At 39.0% G+C, this 20,383-nt stretch overlaps 1 protein-coding gene across 1 annotated transcript in view; it reads left to right on the plus strand.

Moving 5' to 3' along the window:
- The first annotated feature begins 917 nt into the window (after positions 1-917).
- LOC131144792 (protein FORGETTER 1) overlaps positions 918-20,383 on the plus strand; it is a 100,395-nt gene continuing 80,929 nt past the window's right edge. Inside the window, exon 1 of the mRNA XM_058093654.1 lies at positions 918-1,607. Within this exon, the coding sequence (XP_057949637.1) occupies positions 1,218-1,607 (390 nt within the window). The 5' untranslated portion in view covers positions 918-1,217. The remainder of the gene's footprint in view (positions 1,608-20,383) is intronic.

The raw sequence follows: 20,383 nt of genomic DNA on the forward strand, positions 1-20,383 counted from the left end.
TAAAATTGTTCATCAAAATGTAACTTTAAATTTAATTTATCCAACATTTTTAAAATTTTAATGCCTTTGGAGTTGACCTAATTAAGCGGGCAAGTTGCACAATTCTTGTTGATTATTGAATGAAATTATTTTAACCATATCTAACTTATTTAAGTGGTGAATTTATAAGGGTTCATATTAGATAATTTAAATTTTCATTCTCATTTCAAGAATATATATATATATATATTAATAAATAATTTATTTTGTAGTATAATAAGTGAAAGATAAATTTTTAAACATGTAATAACCAATCGGAAAAGTAGAAACCTATATTATTTAGTAACTAAGATAAATTGTTAAATATTAAAATATCAATCACAAATTTATATTTGTTTATATTTTTTATATCATAAATTTATGCTTTTGTTTTGATCATAACAATTGGACATTAGAATTTTAGTTTGATGGGGTGTGGGACATTAAAATTGAGCGAGAATTGAGAGTGTGGAGTTGAATTATTGAATATTGGCCAAAGAAACTTATGCTAGGTGGACTATTTCCTAATAAATATAAATATATAAAAGTATTTTAGATTTAAGTATTTAGTTATTAATTACTTGATGGATATTCATCCAACAAAACTTGATATCTACCCGATCTGTTTAATTACTAATAAAAAATTTTAAATTATATTTGACTCCTTTGAAGTTTAAATTGATTGAAGGCCGCCGAATGAGTAAATTTGTATATGTTCCGCCAAGTCTCTATCTTAGCAAATTTGGGAACAATGGTGGAACAAGCACGGGTTGCGAGTTTGGGCCGGCTCGTATTCGGTTGGACTCAGCCCGGCCCGGTTCTATTTGGACACAGTAGTTATATCCAACCGTCCAAGCTTCTCAGGCCCTCAAGGCTTACTGGAGCTACGGCCGAAGCGTCGTGTTCCACTCCCACAACACGCGCCAATTGCACGCGCCCTTCACGCGGCAGCGGGAACTGGGCAGGAGGCAGTCTTCGCTGGGCAGCCTAGGCCCCAGAGTGGATGAATTGGTTCACGCATTCTCACTTCCCCTGCCCACGTCTGGCGAAACAGGGCGTCTTTTTAGCACCAAATTCAGAAGCATTACCCACCAAAATTCCACCCGAGAAATCTTTCGCGCTCGAACCCATTTCTCCCCTCCATCTCTCACGTCATACTCCCGTTAGGATTCCAGTGAGTGATTTCTTCAGGAGTGACGATGGGGCAGCCCTCGGTGCCACCGCCGTTGCCGGCTCCGCCCGCGCTTCCCTTGCCCAGCGCCGCTGGATGCCAGGTTCGTTGCGCGGGCTGCCGCATGATCTTGACGGTAGGGCCTGGCCTGACCGAGTTCGTCTGCCCTACCTGCCAATTGCCTCAGATGCTGCCGCCGGAGCTGGCGACTAGGGCACTGGGCCACCCGCACGTCCCGGCGCACGGGATCGACCCTACCAAGATCCAGCTCCCCTGCGCCCACTGCAAAGCCATCCTCAATGTTCCCCATGGCCTCGCACGCTTCGCTTGTCCTCAGTGCGCCGTCGAGCTCGCAGTCGACGTTTCCAAGATCAAGCAGTTGTATCCTCTGCCCCCGCCAAATGAAGAAGTCAACGAGGTTTCGATCAACAACTCTCTCTCTCTCTCCCTTTATGCTGGTAGCAGCTGTTGTCTTAGTTCACGTAATGCTCACATCGCTATGCAGTGGTCTCTGGAGGACTATTGCTAATTTTGAGTATGTCTGTCAAATGTTCGTTGAATTTCGGGCTGGTTTGTTCGTCTTATGTGTTCAATTTTAGTTCACCTACGCTACGCAAGCTGAGTTCACTTGGAGCTATTGGATTGAGTAACTGATGTTAGATTATGTAGCTGAGTTATTGATTGCAATAACTCTACTACTAATTATAAGCTTCATGGTTGTTTAAGTTAATTTTTGACTAGAAATAGAAATCTCAAAACTTTAGATAAAAGAGCCATTGGCGATCCTTCTAGCATACTGGACTTATTTCTGTGCCTCGATCCAATGCCATATCAAAGTTCGAAATAAGTGATCATTCAGCTCAAGAAAATTTCCTGTCTCTTCTTTGACGATTTAAAAAAAAAAAATTAATGTTCTGTGATTGAAAAAGATAAATTTTTTCAAGTCAGAGGAGATCTACAAAGTGGGGAATAATGTATCCTCCTAAAACGAGAAAAAAAGAAAATGCAGACAAAAGAAAGACAAAAAGAAATGAAAATTATTGGGTCAGCAAAGCCATCAAATCCCTTTAGAATTAGAAAACGAATTCACTTAAAACACCCAGACGAGAAAGCCAAAAAGAATTTATAAGCTGATTACTATCTCAACGGAGCAAGAGAGACAAAGAGTGTGTTGAAAAGATGAGCATTCTAACCAAATGTCTCAAATCACAAGAAAGAATGCATAATGACACAATCTGTTTTCCTTTAAGAACTTTTAATTTTGGCACAGCTAATTTTCTTCAAGCAAAACAAGTTGTTGACTGATGCTAACAAAAATATGAAAATGAGTCTTGGCACTATCAAAACACATAACACACACATTTGGGGATCAAACTTTACAGGGCCTTCTACTTTGCAACAGATTATATGGGTTAACTCTTTTAAGTGTTGCCAACAAAATGAACGCCTTGACACTAGAAGGAATTTTGGCTCTTCTAATACAATTAGCAAGAAGGAAATATGGGTTAACTCTTTTAAGTGTTGCCAACAAAATGAACGCCTTGACCCTAGAAGGAATTTTGGCTCTTCTAATACAATTAGCAAGAAGGAATTAATTAGGGAAATGAGTTAAATGAGATATAAAAGATTTGCAAGAAAAAAACACCATGAACGATGGTCATACACTAAAAATTCTCTTAGAAGGAAGGCCAAAAATATCTAACAAACTAAGCAAAAACAAAGATGAACAACCTCTTAATCATGAGGATTCGTTCGAAATTGAAAATTTCTCAGAATAAAATTCCTTTCTATCACCATGAAAGAAGTCATATGAGCATCAGTAACAATGAAAAATCATAAAGATGAGGGAAAGATATGGAAAATGAAATATTACCTATAAACAAATCCTCTCAAAAATGGATGCAAGATTGACCCATTACATATACTTATATATATATATATATAAGTTCTATCACCATGAAAGAAGTCATACGAGCATCAGTAACAATGAAAAATCATTAAGATGAGGGGAAGATATGGAAAATGAAATATTACCTATAAACAAATCCTCCCAAAAATGGATGCAAGATTGACCCATTACATATACTTATATATATAGACACACACACACACACACAACAACGACAATAACGAGCCTTAAGTCGTATTAGGTGGGGTCGGCTACATGAATCATATATGTTCACAACAATGACAACAACAAGCCTTAAGTCTTGTTAGGTGGGGTCGGCTACATGAATCCTTTTTCACCAATTCACCTGATTAAGAGCATTTAGTCTATTAGATTAAGGACTATTAAATCCTTCTTCACTACCTCATTCCAAGTTATTTTAGGCCTATCCCTACCCCTTTTCATGCCTAAGACAATAACTAACTCACTTATCCTTACAGGTGCTCTACTAGGCTTGCGTTTCAAATGCCCAGACCATTTAAACCGCCCCTCTCTTATCTTGTTTTCAATCGGTGCTATGTTGAAATTATTACGTATATGTTCATTTCTTACTTTATCTTACCATTCATCCACCTCGACATTCGCATCTCAACAACCTTTATTTTTTGTACATGTTGTTTCTTAGTTGCACAACATTTTGAATCATAAAGCATAGCTGGCCTTATAGTCGTCTCATAAAACTTTCCTTTTAATTTTGAGGGTATTCTACGATCACACAACACACCTGACGCACTCCTTCATTTTGCCCAGCCTGTTTTAATTCTATGTACTACATCTTCTTTAATTTCTCCTTCATCTTGCATAATAGATCTAAGATATCCAAATCTATTAATGCTATTAATCTCTCAATTATCAAGTTTAATCTTCTTTCTATAGCTTATATATGAAGTAATAATAATAACAAAAAGAACTCCATTAAAAATAAAACTTCGCCCAAGTACAATGAATGGAGAACAAGACATCTTCCAAGAAACAACTAACTACACAAATGATGCTTTCTAGTCCTTTTCAAGAGTAGACAGTGAAATCCCTCCAAGAAAATCTGACAAATGAATGTTCCCAAAAGGGAGCAAGAAATTACCATAAAGGCCTTTCTTTTCTACTTTTCCCAAAGCCTCAAAATCTCACTAGAAAGAAATTGTTCATATTTTGAGGAGCCGCCCGTGCTTCACCAAAACAAGAGGAAAAAACTTCTCAAAGTTGGCTCACCACTTGACATTGAAGAAAGAGACGTGCATTAGTTGTATTGGACTCTTGGCACAACATACAATTATTTGGATTGATGGCCATGTAGGTGCTTCAAAGGATTCTCATTGCTAACTTTGCTACTGATTCTCACCCATCCTCTTGCAATTCGAATTTGTTTCTAATGACATGATGCAGAAGGAAATTAAGGTCCAAGTGAAATATCCATGACTATTTGCTTGAGCTAGGCAAAGATTTAGATAATGTAAAATGTATAATGGAAGAGAATGGCAATGCCTTGGTAAAGAAGAGGACATAAAAGAGAGGTGGCGGAGATACTTTAATAAGCTGTTTAATGGAAACCAAATTGAAAGCTTGAGCTTTGAAGTGAAAAATGATGAAAAGACTAAAAATATGAGATTTATTTGCAAAATTAGAGTCAATGAAGTTAAGATGGCTTTAAAAAGAGATGAGAAGTGGGAAATCTATAGGATTGGACAACATCCCAATCGAAGTTTAGGAATTTTTAGGGGATAATGGAAGTATATGTTAATTAATCTATTCAACAATATTATAAAAACTAAGAAAATGTCGGAGGAATAGAGGAAAAACACATTAATATATATATATATACAAAAGCAAAAGATAATATTCAAAATTGTTATAACTATTATGGAATTAAGCTTATGAGTCATATGATAAAATCATGGGAAAGGGTATATAAATAAGAATAATACTAGAAATGAGGGTTTCAAAGAATCAATTTGGTTTTATCCCTAGGACTTGGGAGATCAACAACATAAGCTATTTATCTTTTAAGAAAAATGGAAAAGTTTAGGGAAAAAAAGAGGGACTTGCATATAGTTTCTATTGACCTAGAGAAAGCTATTGAGAGAGTACGTAGGGAAGTTCTCTGGTGGGTTTTAGAAAAGAAGGGAGTATACAATAGATATATAGAGGTCATTATGGATATGCATGATAAAGTAATGACTAGTGTTAGGACTATAGGAGGAAAGTCTAGGGAACGTCCAATCAGAATAGGTGTAGATCAAGGTTCTAGTTTAAGCCTTTTATCTTTTTCGCTTTAGTGATTGATGAACTCACTAGGAATATCCAAAACAAGATCCCTTGGTGTATGTTGTTTAGAGATAATATTATCTTGATTGATGAAAATAGGAGTGGAGAAGAATCTAAATTAGAACTATGGAGAGCAGTTTTAGAGTCTAAAGGTTTCAGGATAAGTAGAAATAAGATAGAATATATGAAATTTTATTTCAGTAATGTAAGGAGAAATATTGGAGATAAGATTAAACTTGAGAATGAAGAAATTAATTGAACTTGTAGATTTCAATACCTTGGATCTATTATGCAAGCGGAAAGGGAAATTGAATAAGATGTAATATAGAGTTAAAACGGGTTGTGTAAATTGAAGGAATGCTTTGGGCCTAGTATGTGATTGTAGAATACCCTTAAAATTAAAAGGAAAGTTCTATAGGATGATGACTATTAGACACCATGCTCTATTGATCAGAATGTTGGACAGCTGAGTAACATATCCAAAAAGTATAAGTTACTGAAATGCGAATGTTAAGGTGGATTAGTGGTATAAAATGAAAGATAAATTAAGGAACGAATATATTCACAATAAGATAAGCATAGTACTGGTAGAAGATAAGATAAAGATGGGATAACTTAGATGGTTTGGGCATTTGAAATGCAGGCCAAGCAATACACTTGTGAGGTGGAGTGGGTTGGGTTATTGTTTCTAGTATTAAAAAGGATAGGGGTTGACCTAAAATAACTTGGAATTATATAGTGAGGGAGGACTTAATTGCTCTTAAGCTAGGGGAGGAAAATGCCTTCAATTGGGTGAATTGGAAAAAAAGGGGGTTCATGTAGCCGACATCACCTAGTGGGACTTAAGGCTTGTTATTATTGTTGTATTTGCTTGTCTCTTCTTTAGATATACAAATGGTCTCCCAACTCAATGATCCCTCTTTCTCATGTACACTCCACCAATGAAAATCTCTCATAACATTCCCCAATTTCCTGGCAAGCTAGAATCCTAGGTAAGGACAAAAATTAGAGATATGGAAGAAAGACATGCCTATTGTTAGAGGTTATTTATGCGTTCTATTATTATTATTATTATTACTGAGTGTGTTAATATGTTAATTGGTGAGAGTTAATAAGGGTATTATTGTTATTAAAATGTATTTAATTTGTATTATAAATAGAGGGAGAGATCTATCTTCAAGTTAGGTCATTCATTTTAATCAAATCTTAACATGGCATTATAGCGTGATCCAACCTAAATACTATTCCCCTTAGCCGTCGCTAGAAAACACCATTCTCGCGGCTGTCCTTCCCATATCCACCTCCATCCTTCATAAAATCAACCATACACCCATAAACAAACCACCCCAACGACTCACCCCACAAAACCCCATTGCTAGAGGACCCCCATGCGCTAGCCAAATATTGGTAGGGCCGACCCCACGTGCCGGCACATAAGTGAAGTTCCGACCACTTTTTTTTTTTTTTTCCTCTTGCCATGCTTTGATTCCTTCACCAAGCTATATTATCAAGTTGTTAGGCTGGTTTGTTGCTAGAAAATTCAACCTTTTTCGACTATGCAGTCACGACATTCGGTTAATTTTTGTTCAAGGTTTGTGAAGGCTTCTTTGTGAGTTTTTTGGAGTCGTTTTAGCATTCATATGTTCAGTTGTGAGGCTGTGGAAGTGCTATATCCTTCGGTGAGTTGTTCACCTTGTTCGTGGTTGTGCCGGTGCTTTACATTGTTTGTGATTGTCCTGATTAGTTTTGATTTTTTATTTTTTTTTGGGTGTGGTTGCTGATTTGTGAGTGTTGGGATGGAATCTGTGAATCTCAAATATTTGTTTCCTTCATCGCTGCCACAAATAACAGGTCAAAAGTTGGATGGAAAAAAAAATGTTCAATGGTCTAAGGCTTTTGTATTTATTTAGTAGGATTAGGGAAATCTGACCACTTGCTCCAATCTATTCCTTTTGATGAGAAGAGAAAAGACGTGTGGGTTCAAGAAGATGCCTTGATTGTTTCCCTTTTATGGAATTGGATGGAGCCACACATTGCATGGATGTGTATGTATCTAGATACGTGCAAGGAGATTTGAGATTATGTCAAACTTCTATACCCCAATACCATTACATGTATGTATGATTTATCCTAGGAGTACTTTTAGTTACAACAAGGAGATAAAGAGTATCGTAGATTAGTTTGGAGAGATGAAGCATATCCATGAGGAGCTTAACATCGTGCAACCCATAACTGCTGACGTTTGTGAGATGCATAAGCAGAGGGAGCAGAAGACAGTTCTTCGTGCTCTAGCAGGCTTGAGACCTGAGTTTGAGGCAGTTCAGTCCCAAATACCCAGTCTTGCTGAGCTGCCATCATTTGCCTTCACGCTTCCTTTAGCACGCATTCTCTTGTTGTTGCATCTGGCTTGCGAGGATGACCTTTGCTACACTGGGTGATTCTAGTTCTCTACCAAACAACCGCAAAAGTTATTGCGGTGGTTTGAGTGGTCGTAGTGGTAGAGATGGACGAGGTAGAGGTACTCCTCGCAAGTGCACTCATCATGGCTGAGTAATTATATTATTGAGCAGTGTTGGGATCTTCACGGCAGACCTTCATGTGTTGCCAATGCAGCCACCATTGACTTCACACCTTCGGGGGCAGCCAATGCAACCTCCATCGATTCCTCCCCTTTGGAGCCAAGTGGTGGGCAACGTATGGTATCCATGTCAGAGGAAGAGTATTCGAAATTCTAGCAGTATCAAGCGTCACAACAAGCTTCACTTCCGATTGCATCTCTTGCCCAAATGCGTAATCACACTGTATGCTTGTCATCCAGCACTTCTCATCCTAGTCCTTGGGTCATAGACTCCACTGCCATTGATCATATCATAGGTATACTTAACTTTTTATCCACTACTGCAATCAAGGGAATTGGGACTATAAGTCTCACTTCTTCTATTTCTTTTCCTTCTCTTTTATATATTCTCGAATTTCCTTTCAATCTTATATCCGTTAGCAAAATTATTAAATCCATGAATTGTTCAGTGACATCCTTCCATGATTCTATGGTTATTTAGGATTTGAAGACAAGGAAGACGATTGGAGGAGGGTGTGAAGTTGGTGAATACTCTCACTTTAAGCCGCTATCTTCTTCTACTGCCTGCATTGCTGCTGCCACACCTTTTCAAATTCATTGTCGCCTGGGTCATCCTTAATTGGAAAAGTTAAAATGTCTTGTTCCTAGTTTGAGTTTTGTGTATAGTGTCAATTGTGAGTCTTGTTAGTTGGGACAGCACCATCGTGCTTCTTTCACTTCTCGAGTCAATAAATGGATTGCAAGCCCTTACTTTGTCAAATGCATGTACCTAAAGTGTTTTGGAGTGATGCTGTACTTACTACTTATTGCTTGTAATCTGAACAAATAGAATGCCATCCTCTGTTCTTAGTGGTAAAATTCCGTACTCCATTCTCTTTCCTAATTCACTTTTATTTTCTCTTCCTCAGCATGTATTTGGATGTGCGTCCTTTGTTCATTTACTAACTCTTGGGGTAGATAAAGTTGGATCCTCGTGCTATAAAATGTGTATTTCTAGGCTGCTCATATACTTAAAAGGGATATCGTTGTTATAGTCTTGTGTTGCATTGTGTCATGGATCCCCGAATGAGACTCAATCCAAGGCTGCGCAACACGCGTTGAGCGCTCTCCCCCAACTGAGTCAATTGATAATTACACGTTCAAAACCTGAAGGCACGAGCACTAGATAAGTATTGATAACCATGAGAGACTAGAAAGGCATCAATACAAATTACAATAAAACATATAGGCAAGACATTCATGTGCAAATGATATTCATAAACAATGAGGTACAACCCTGTCCTAGGCACCAACACAATGATGAAAAAGGACTACTTGTGTTATTCCCTTCAAGAGAACAATCATACAATCATTGGCACAAATAATCATATATGCATTATAAATCCCTGGAGAATACATGTAAAGCAATCTCTCCCACTAATTTATCCCATTATATTGCCACCCCCTAACATCCTCCCCCACTTGTTTTATCGACGTCCTCGTCGATTTGCTGTAAGAAGTCTTTGATCTTCGGGTTCTGGTGTCGTTGTCTTGGATCTCAGGAAGTTTTGAATCTTTTGCGTGGCATGCTGTTGCATTAATTAGGGCACTTGGGATACGAGTTAAAATTTTAAAAAGAGTAAATTATATTTTTTAAATGGGTATCCTGTGACCCACCCATTTATTGAACGGATGGGTTAGGGTTGGCATGTGTGTGATCCGTTTAACATTTGACTTGTTTATGACCCGGTTCATTTACGACTTGTCTGGACCCAGCCCGTGAACCTGTTTTGCCAACCCTACCTAGACGTTTCTATTTACTGTCTTCATTCTTGGAATAGTTGATCTCCTTGACTTCTTTCAGTGTGGATCTTCTTCATTAATATGGAATGGTAAGTTGCTGACATGAAACACTGGATGGACTGTCGTCTATAGCTCTTTATCCACTTTGGTTGCTCAAGTTGATATGATGCATGTCTAACTTTTTCTATCTCCTTGATTGGGCCTTCATATCATCGAAAAAGTCTTTTATCTATTCCATGAAGAAATTGAAATGTTTCTGGTGGCTCTTTTACAAGGACTCGGTCTCTGGCTTCAAATTGTTGAAGTTGTCGCCCATTGTCCACCCATTTCTTCATTCGCTTTGAAGCTTTTTCCAATAGAGCTTGAGTGACTTCAATGTTTTGTAACCAGTTCTTTGTGAATTGGTATGTCTCAAGAGTGTGTGGGAGAGTCGGTTGTTGACCTGTCACTATCTCAAAAGGACTCTTGTTAGTTGCAGAAGATTTCATAGAATTAAAGCAAAATTGTGCTGTATCCAACAGTGAAACTCAATTTTTTTGATTGGAGTTCACAAAGTGTCGTAAATATTCTTCCTACACTCCATTGAAGCGCTCTATTTGACCATCTGTTTGAGGGTGGTAGCTTGTGGAAAGATTAAGGCTTGATCCCATCAAGCGAAAGAGTTCTCCTCCAAATCCACCAGTGAATCAGACATCTCTATCACTGATTAGGCTCTCTGGAATTCCCCACTACTTCACTACGTGCTTAAAGAATAATTAAGTTATCTTTTCTGTTTAGCATGACTTTGAAACAGGTACAAAAGTTGCATACTTTGAAAATCGATCGATTACCAGCAAGATCGTGTCATGGTCGTTTACTTTTGGCAAGGAGGAAATGAAATCTAAATAGACACTTTCCCATGGTCTTGTTGGTACTGACAGTGGCTCCAACAATCGTAGGGTCTTCTTTATTTCTGCTTTATCTTGTTGACAAATCAAACATGGTTTTGTATAACTTACCACATCATTTTCCATATTCGGCCAATAGTACCCCTGTGTGATCAATGCCTGAGTTTGTCACCATCCCGGGCATCCAGCCCACAACGTGTCGTGGCTTTCTTTTAACAATGTCTTCCTCAAATTTCCAGCTTTGGGCACATGCAATTGCCTTCCTTTCGTCATTAACAATCCATACTCTATCTAGAATTGTCATGTGTTCCCCTTTTCTAATTTCTACCAGTTTCGTCAATGTTTGCGCCTGTTGGTCTATCCTCAAGTGTTTTTTGATGAGTTCCTTCATGGATAAAGTGGCCTTGCTAGCCGATAGATGACTTATGATTTTCAAAGCTTCCAATTCTGTTTTCCTACTTAAAGCATCAGCCACTTGATGAGTCTTCCCGGCCTTGTATTCAAAGTCAAAATCAAATTCCTCTAGTTTCTCTTGCCAGCAAGCTTGCTTTGAGGTTAGTCTTGGCTGTGACAAAAAAGTGTGTGACAGCCACATTATCCGTCTTTACTACAAATTTGGACCCCAAGAGATAGTGCCTCCAAACCCAGAGACAGTGTACCACAGCGAGAAGTTCCTTCTTTTGGGTTGTATAGTTCCGTTCAACACCTGTTAGTTTTTGGCTTTCAAAAGCAACTAGACGCCCTTCTTGTAAAAGAACTCCCCTTAATGCAAAATTGGATGCATCTACTTGCACTTCAAATGACTTTGTCACTTCAAGAAAGATTAGTGGGGATCCCCTACAATTTTATTCTTTAGTTCATCAAATGCCGATTGACAATCTTTTGATCTTTCCCATTTTACTCCTTTTTTCAACAAGTCTGTTAATGACACGATTCTTCTAGAGTACCCTTTTAAGAACTTCCTATAGTATTTGGCAAGTCCCTAGTAGGATTGTAGCTTACTAATGGATGTAGGTGGTCTCCATTCATGGATGGTTTGTACCTTCGCCAGATCCATTCGTATCTGCCTCTCTTCGATGATATGTCCAAAGAACTTGATATGTCTTTGGGCAAAAGCACATTTCTCTCCTTTTAGGTGCAACTAATATTCCTTGAGTTTTTGTAGGACTAGTGGAAGATGTTCCTTGTGTTTTTCTAAAACGAGCTAACCACCACAATGTCATCGAAGTAGATGACCACAAACATATCCAGGTAGTCTCAAAAAACCTGATTTTTTAAGGTACAGAAAGTGGTAGGTGCATTTGTTAGTCCGAAAGGCATAACAAGGAATTCAAATACTCTATTCCGAGTGACACAAGTGGTCTTTGGTTTGTCCCTCTATGCAATGCGCACTTGGTGGTATCCCGACTTTAAGTCCTGTTTAGTGAAGTATTTGGCTGTACTTAGTTAGTTGAAGAGATCTGCAATTAATGCAATAGGGTACTTATTACGAACAATCATCTTGTTGAGGGCCCGATAATCCACGCCTAGTCTCAGACTCCCATTTTGTTTATTCTAAAATAACACCGGTGCCCCAAAGGGTGCTTTTGATGGTCGAATAAATTCTGCCTCTAGTAGTTCATTTAATTGTCTTCTAAGTTCAGCTAATTCAGGCGGCGCCACACGGTCGGGGACGCGAGCTGGCAGTTTTCCTCCGAGTAGAAGCTTTATTTCATGGTCTATCTGTCGTCGAGGTGGTAAAAGCCTGGAGAGTTTCTTTGGGATTACCTTTTTGAATTCCTCTAGCACTTCCTTGATCTTAGTCGAACATGCCTCTATTTCTTTATCCCCTGAATCTATGAGTAGCACTACGAAAGAAGGCTCTCTCCTCTTCACTCCCTTCTTAAATTGGAGAGTTGAAAGTAACTTCTTTTCTTCCATGGTGCTATGGCCTACTGGCACCGCACAAGGGCTATCTCCTATTATCACTAGGAAATCGATAGTAGGAATCGGTACTGAGCACGTAACCTTGAGGAAATCCATCCTCAAAACTACATCAAAGTCGTTAAAGGGTGCTATCGTGAAGTCGATTGCCCCTAACCAGGGTTGCATCTGGCAAGCAACTCCAGGGGCGACTCCTACAGTGGTCACCACTTTAGAATTTATTGCCTTCATTTTCCCACGTCCCTATCAACTTGCAATTTTAACTGTTAGGCTTTAGTATCATCGGTAAAATAATGCATGGCACCGGTGTCAATCATGGCCTTGGTCGTCTTCCCATTCATTAGTAGATCCACATACATTAGATCCTTTTCCTGAGACTTGTCGGTTATTGCTTGATGTTCCAACGCCCTAAAAACCTTAGGGCTCCCACCATCTCCTGTTTCTCTCCTGAGTCTATTCTCAGGGTTTCTATTCCCTCCCGAAGGGCTTTCAGGGCATTCAAGGCCTTCTATTCATGGCACTCTGCTATGCGATGAGGTCCCATGCAGAGAAGGCATGAAATTGGTGATCGGTACTATCCACCCCCTATATGCTTGCCCTTTGAGTCCCGAGTTATTGAAGATCTCCTATCTCTCCAAGAACCATTATTTTCTCTGTCACCTCCCCTATTTGTAGGTTTGTGCACCTTGTTGGGCTTATGTTCATTATTGATGGTCATTGGGTACTTCCTTTTTATAGAACTGTCTGAAAAATTGTCTAGTTGTTTAGCTGCTGCGAGGGTAGAGGGAAGATCATGAACCCCTTGCCTTCGTAGCTCGTTCTTTGGCCATGTCTTCAAACCCCAGAGGAAATGGAATTGCCTATCAGATTCAGTCATGTCTTTAATGTCAACTAGAACTCTCGTACATAACTCCTTATCGAGCCTTTGTTGTAAATCATACACCTTACACTGCACCATGTACTTTACCTTCTTAGGATAAAATTGTGCCTTCAGTGCCTGTCTTAATCCCTCCTAGTTATCAATAGTACATTGATTGTGCAACATGTCTTCACATTTGGCTCTCCACCATAACTTAGCATCCCCAGAAAGGTATATTGTTGCGATGTTCCCTCTGTCCTCTTCTGATTCGATCTGCGAACACTTAAAGTAGTGTTTCAGGTCGAAGATGAAATTATCCAGTTTTTTTGCATCTTGGGTGCCCCTATAACTTTTCGGTTCTGATAACTTAATTCGAGTCCCCTCAAAGGTATCAGTTATTGGCCTATGGGACATTTGCGCCACTGCATTCAATTTTGCACTCATCTCTGGTAAGATGTTTTGAAACTGGTCCATTGTGTTTTGGAAGTTGCCTATTTCCTTCAGATCTTCTTTCAAGGCACTAATGGACTCTTTGACATTTTTTGCAAGCAAAAAAAAAAAAAAAATTGTCAGTTAACTTCCGTAGGGAGGCCTTAAGCTCTATTGGCTCTCCCCCTTGGGATGTAATGGATGACAACACGACTTCAATGTGTTTAAGCCTATTCTCAAAGGCTTCCAACTGCTCAATGTTCTTCTGGAAGGCCTCAAGCTCTATTGGCCTTTTCTCTAGGGATTTTATATGTGGAATGAATTTCTCAAGTTCCACAATTCTTTCCTCAAGTTCACCATAGATGTTTCCTCTAATGTTTTCTCTAGCGGCCTCAAGGTCTATTGGGGCGCCTTTCTCTTTTAACAATATTGTGACCAACCCTTGGAGTTCAAAGAACTTCATCTTCAAGGTTTCAAGTTTTCCCACTCTTGCCTCTAGTGCCTTAACGCGTTTTGTCTTTCTAGACTTTGAGGTTCTCACGCTACTACTCATGGTGCTCGCACACGCTGTGCTCTGATACCAACTGTTATGGGCCCTTGAATGAGACTCAATTTAGGGCTGCGTAGCACTCGTCCAGAGCTCTCCCCCAATTGAGTCAGTCGATAATCACATGTTCAAAACCTGTAGGCACGAGCTCCAGATTAGTATCGATAATCACGAGAGACTAAAGGCATCGATATAAATGACAATAAAACGCATAGGCAAGACATTCATATGTAAAGGATATTCATAAAACAATAAGGTATAGCCCTGTCCTAGGCACCAACACAATGATGAAAAAGGACTACTTGTGTTATTCCATTCAAGAGAACAATCATACAATCATTGACATAGATAATCAGATATTCATTATAAATCCCTGGAGAATACCTGTAAAGCAATCTCCCCCGCTATTTATCCCATTACATTGTCACCCCCTAACACATCGCTTCTTTGTTTTTGCCGATGTTACCTTCTTTGATTCTACACCTTACTACACCCAGTCATTGAGTGCTTTCTATTGTTAATGAGTCTCTTCCTTTGCCTAATCTTCCAGATTCTACATTGCTGCCCTTGCCCAACCAACCATCTGAGTCTCCATATAGTTCGAGTCCTTCTCATCATCTTGATCATCCTAATTTGCAAGTGTATTCATGACGGTGGCTCCAAGGAAGAGAGTCCCTTCTAGCTTCTACTACCACACCTTTGGTTTCCTTGTCTAATGATCATACTTCCTATGATGTTGATCTTCTTATTGCTGTTCGGAAAGGTAAATGCACATGTACTCAACATCCCATTTCCATCTATGTTTCTTATGACTCCTTATCACCCTCCTATTATTGTTTCTATCATTTACTACCCTTCCTAAATTTGTTTCGAAAGCGTTAGCCGAGTGGAGGTATGCTATGGTTGAATAGATGAACTCTTTACATGACAATGGTACTTGGGACTTGGTACCTCTTCCTCTTGAATCCTGATAAGTCTGTGGTTAGTTTTCGCTCGGTTCACACTGTGACAGTCAACTCTAATGGTTCTGTGGCTCGTCTAAAGGTCCGTCTTGTTGCTAAGGGATACATTCAAGTGTATGGTCTGGATTATTATGATTTTTTTTCCCAATTGACAAACTTACATCAGTGCATATATTCATTTCCTTGGCTATTACTTATCACTAGCCTCTGCATCAATTGAATGTGAAAAATGCCTTTTTGCATGGTGACCTTAAGGAGGAGGTTTATATGGAGCAACTATGTGGGTTTGTTGCTCAGGGGGAGTCCGGCTTAGTGTGTTGGCTCTAGAAGGCTTTATATGGTTTAAAATAGTCTCCATAGCATGGTTTGGTTGTTTCAATGCTATAGTACTTGAGTTTGGTCTTTGACGGTGTGCTATGGATCATTCTGTGTTTTATTGTCATACTTTATCAGGTAGGATCCTTCTTGTTGTTTATATGGATGATATATTATAGGTGATGATGATAAAGGTATTCAGAGTCTCAAATTTCTACAGACTTAGTTTTTGACCAAAGATTTGGGACTGTTGAAATATTTCTTGGGTATAGAAGTATCTAGATCTTGTATTGGAACTCTTTTGTCACAGAGGAAGTATGTTCTTGATTTGTTGGATCAAACTAGCTTATTGGGATCTAAACTAGTTGATACACCCATGGATCCTAACAACATGTTAATGCTAGATATGGGTGATTTGCTACCTATTCTTGAACAATATCGGAGACTTGTTGGAATGTTGAATTATCTCACAATCGCTAAGCTAGATATATCTTTTGCAACCAGTGTTGTAAGTGAATTGCTAGATTCTTCGAGTACAAGTCATTGTGACGCAGTAATTCGCATCTTGAGATATCTCAAAGGTGCACCTGGGAGAGGTCTTTTAAATCGTGATCAGGGTCACACTTATATCCATGGAAATACAAATGCTGATTGGGATAATCACCTTCCAATTAGAGATCCACCATTGGGTACTGTATCTTGGTTGGTGGTAATTTGGTTTCTTGGAAGAGTAAGAAACAAACTGTGGTGGCAAGGCCAAGTGCTGAATTAGAATATAGAGCTATGTCTCACACTACTTGTGAACTTGTCTGGTTGAAGAACATAATGGAAGAATTGGGCTTTTTCGCATTCTCAATCTATGAAGTTATGTGTAACAATCAAGATGCTCTACATATTTCCTCCAACCTGGTCTTTCATGAGAGGATGAAGCATATTGAAGTTGATTGCCATTTCGTTTGGGAGTAAATTTTGCAGAAGCTCATTGCAATCGCTTATGTGAAGTCGGACATGCAACTTGCTGATTTGTTTACCAATGCATTGGGAAGTGCTTGTGTTAAATTCATCTGTAACAAGCTGGGAGCATGTGACATTTATGCTCCAAGTTGAGGGTGGTTAGAGGTTATTTATATATTTTAGTATGATTACTATTGAATGTGTTGGTATGTTAATTAGTGAGAGTTAGTAAGGGTATTATTGTCTTTAGAATGTTTTTAATTTGTATTATAAATAGAGGGAGAGACCTATCTTCAACTTAGGTTATTAATTTTAATCAAATCTTGAACACCTATCAACGTGGTATGCCCACCACAAGAGATCAATCACCCTTACAATCCTCTAGATGCTTAGGCACTTGGGTAGTGTGCCAAGAGGTCAAAGACCTAGAATTATTGCCTAAAGGAATGCCTAAGTTAGTCAAAGGCCACTAAAGAGCAACACACCTTGCCAAAGATGCAAATTTAGAAACCTTAAGTGAGTTCAAATTAATGATTGCAGTACAATTCTTGGGTAGTTAACAGGAAAAGGAGGAAAGTCGTACTAAAAAGTTGGAGCTAGAATTTGGATGTACGGTGAGAGATCATAAGCAGGTTGAAGAGGTTATTTCAGATTTTTTAGGAAGTTTTTACTGGCATAGGCTTTTGGTGGAAGGTTTTGATTGGAGTTTCCATTGATGGACACCTTGCTACATGGTTTAAGCTCCTTGTTGACATGGAGGAGGTTATGGGGCTGGTGTTTGAGATGGAGAGGGATAAGGCCTTTAGTTTCAATGATGGATTTATGTCAGATTTCCTTTAGGGTAAGTGGGAGGTGATTCAAGAGGATATTATGGGGTTTTTTCCTGAGTTCCATCTGAATGGGGTGGTGGGGAAGAGTGGAACTTTATTGCTTTTGTTCCTTAGAAGGAGTGTTCTAGGAGGGTGATGGACTTTCAATCTATATGTATGGTTACTAGCCTTTACAAAATTTTGGCGAAGGTTTTGTCTAATAGGCTTTGTGAGGTGTTAGGAAGTACTATTTCTTTGGAATTGGCTGCCTTTGTTAAAGACAAATAGATTTTAGATGTAGCTTTGGTTGCTAATGAGGTGGTTGAGGATGTTAGATAAGGGGAAGGGAGGTTGTTTCTCTTAAAAAGCTTATTACATGGTGGGTTGAGGTTTTTTGGATAAGGTTTTTCTTAAGAAGGGTTTTGGATTCGTTTATATAAAATGGATACAAAGTATTGCGAATGATCAACCTAGGGATTCGTTCAAGGCTATGGCGGGGGTGGGGGTGACGTTGGGTGGGGTGGTGGGAGAGGCTGGGGAACCCTTTTTTCTCATTTTTTATTGACGTAGACATTTGATTTGTTGAGTAGTTTGATTAGTCATATGACTCATATTGAGGGCCTAGATGCGATGTGAGGTCTTAGGGTAGGTAGGGAGGAGGTGGTTGTGTCCCACCTCATTTTAGGGTGAATCCATGCTTTTCCTCGAAGATAGTGTTGTGAAATTCGAAATGTATTAACTTAAAATTTCAAAAAAATTTCCAGGTTGAAGATTAATTTGTCCAAGAGTGGGATAGCTGGTAGACATATGGGGAGAGATGAGTTAGAGGGGTTTGCGGCGTTTGGGGCTTTATGATTTTAGATTGGCCTTTGAATTATTTGGGTCTTCCTGTTGGAGGTAATTCTAAGTCTTGCTTTTTGGGGGGTAGTGGTGGAGAGAGTGGGAAGGAAGTCAGAGGGGGTGGAAGAGGCTTATTTATCTATAGGAGGCGGTATTACTCTAGTGCAGTTCTTTCTAACTTCCCTATTCGTTTTATTTCTCTTTTTTGGAATATCTGCAAGTGTGGTTGCTGTCTTGGAGAGGCTTATGTGAGATTTTGTGTGTTTGGGCACGGAGTAGATAAGAAGTGGAATCATCACAAGGTTTGGATCAGTTTAGGAAGCATAATCTGAAGGGGGTCTAGATCTTGTTAATGTTGTGTTCAATAACATATCTTTATCTAGAAAATGTTTATGGGGGTTTGCCTTGGAGGATAACTCTTATGGCAGAATGTTTTTAGAAGTATGATATACATTGCTACGGTTTGAGATGCTAGTGGAAGTGGTAATGCTTCTCATACAAGCTCTTGGAAGTTTTTTATTTTTCCATAGGTTGCTCAATATTTTTATCCTCTTGCCCAATTTCGAGTTGGTTTGGAAATTTATTTGGTTTTAGGAGGATATTTTGGGTGGATGAGGATTAAAATTGATAATAATTGCATTATAGCCTTCTTGTCTACCTTTTTTAAATTAAGTTCTCAACTGTTCCCCTTCCATATTTGACTGGTTTCAAGATGGGCATCCGCATACAAAAGATCTTTTCCTAGCCTCTGAAACGCTTAACCCTGCTTTTGAACTACTGTCGGACCCTTTATTACCTTGACATTGCCAAGGCACATGGTGTTGTCAACTCATGTACAAAGGCAATAGCACGGGATGGCCTGTCATGGGTTATCTTGACATCCAGTGATTTGACAATCTATGTTGCTAAGGAGGGAGTATATAGATGCTGAGTTGCTTACTTGACATGGTCAGATATGGACATGGTTGGGGTCATGGTCTTTGACAATGTTGCTCCAGTGGTTGGTTTCGGTTGACATAGTTGGATGGTTAACTCGTTTATATGTCTAGGGCCTCATTGACATATGGTGCTTGCTTGTGCATGGGATACGGGGAAACCATGCATTAGACAAGGTGATGACCTATAGGTTGTGTTGTGTCAATAACAAAGATGCAATGTTAACATGTTGACCAGGTGGGGCAGTTACCTGATAGTTTATCCTTGTAGGGGCTGGCATGCATGCTTGTCTGGCTGCGTCCAGGACAACCTAGGCAATTGGAGTTGTCAACTGTTGGCCCTAGATAGTTGGGAGTGTCAACAGTTCAAATATAACATGTAGGTGGATTCGGACATTAGAGGGAATTCATGCACTGTGTTCCTGCACATGTTATAAGTGTGTAATCCTTGTCTTTGAATAAGAATAAGGTTGGGAGGTGTTGCTCTTGTTATATTGTTTCCTTGTGTCTTTCATTCTCTTTTACGCACTTGCAGGACTTAACCAATGAGTTATATTGTGCATGTCATTGGTTTAACCAAGTGAGACTTGCTGCCATCACAGTGTCAATGCGTGCTGTGAGAACTTATACCTTGTGACAACTGCCATAATATCAAAAAATCCAGTTCCTGCATTTCGAGTGCCCCTCCTTTTGATTACTCTTTCCTTAACTTTTCAATATTTCATCCATTTTGAAAACTTCCACCAGCCTCATCTCCAAATGGAATTCTCAGTGAAAAGATTTTCTTAGAATAAAAAATCTTATGAATAGAAATTGATTCCCAAATTGATTCTCCATGAACCTCATCAAAATGACTCAATATTGGAATATGAATTTCTTTACTCCTGGGTAAACTAATTTTCCTGACCAAAATTTCCAGAATTTATCCCTTATCCCAGTGAAGCTCATTTATCCCTACTACCATGAGATGTTTTTCCTCCTAAAAATTTGTGGCACATGAGATCCATTACATCTCTCAAAGTGGAAACTCCTCCTATTTGCTTTGACGAAATGCAAGAATGCCCTGAAATCTGACATCGGAAATAAAAAAGTTGGCTACCTTGCATCAAACCCTTTCAAAAAAAGAAGACCCATATCAATTCGATGGCAAAATACTCATTGGAG

Source organism: Malania oleifera, chromosome 12 (assembly GCF_029873635.1).
Source record: "Malania oleifera isolate guangnan ecotype guangnan chromosome 12, ASM2987363v1, whole genome shotgun sequence".
Classification (NCBI taxonomy): Eukaryota; Viridiplantae; Streptophyta; class Magnoliopsida; order Santalales; family Ximeniaceae; genus Malania; species Malania oleifera.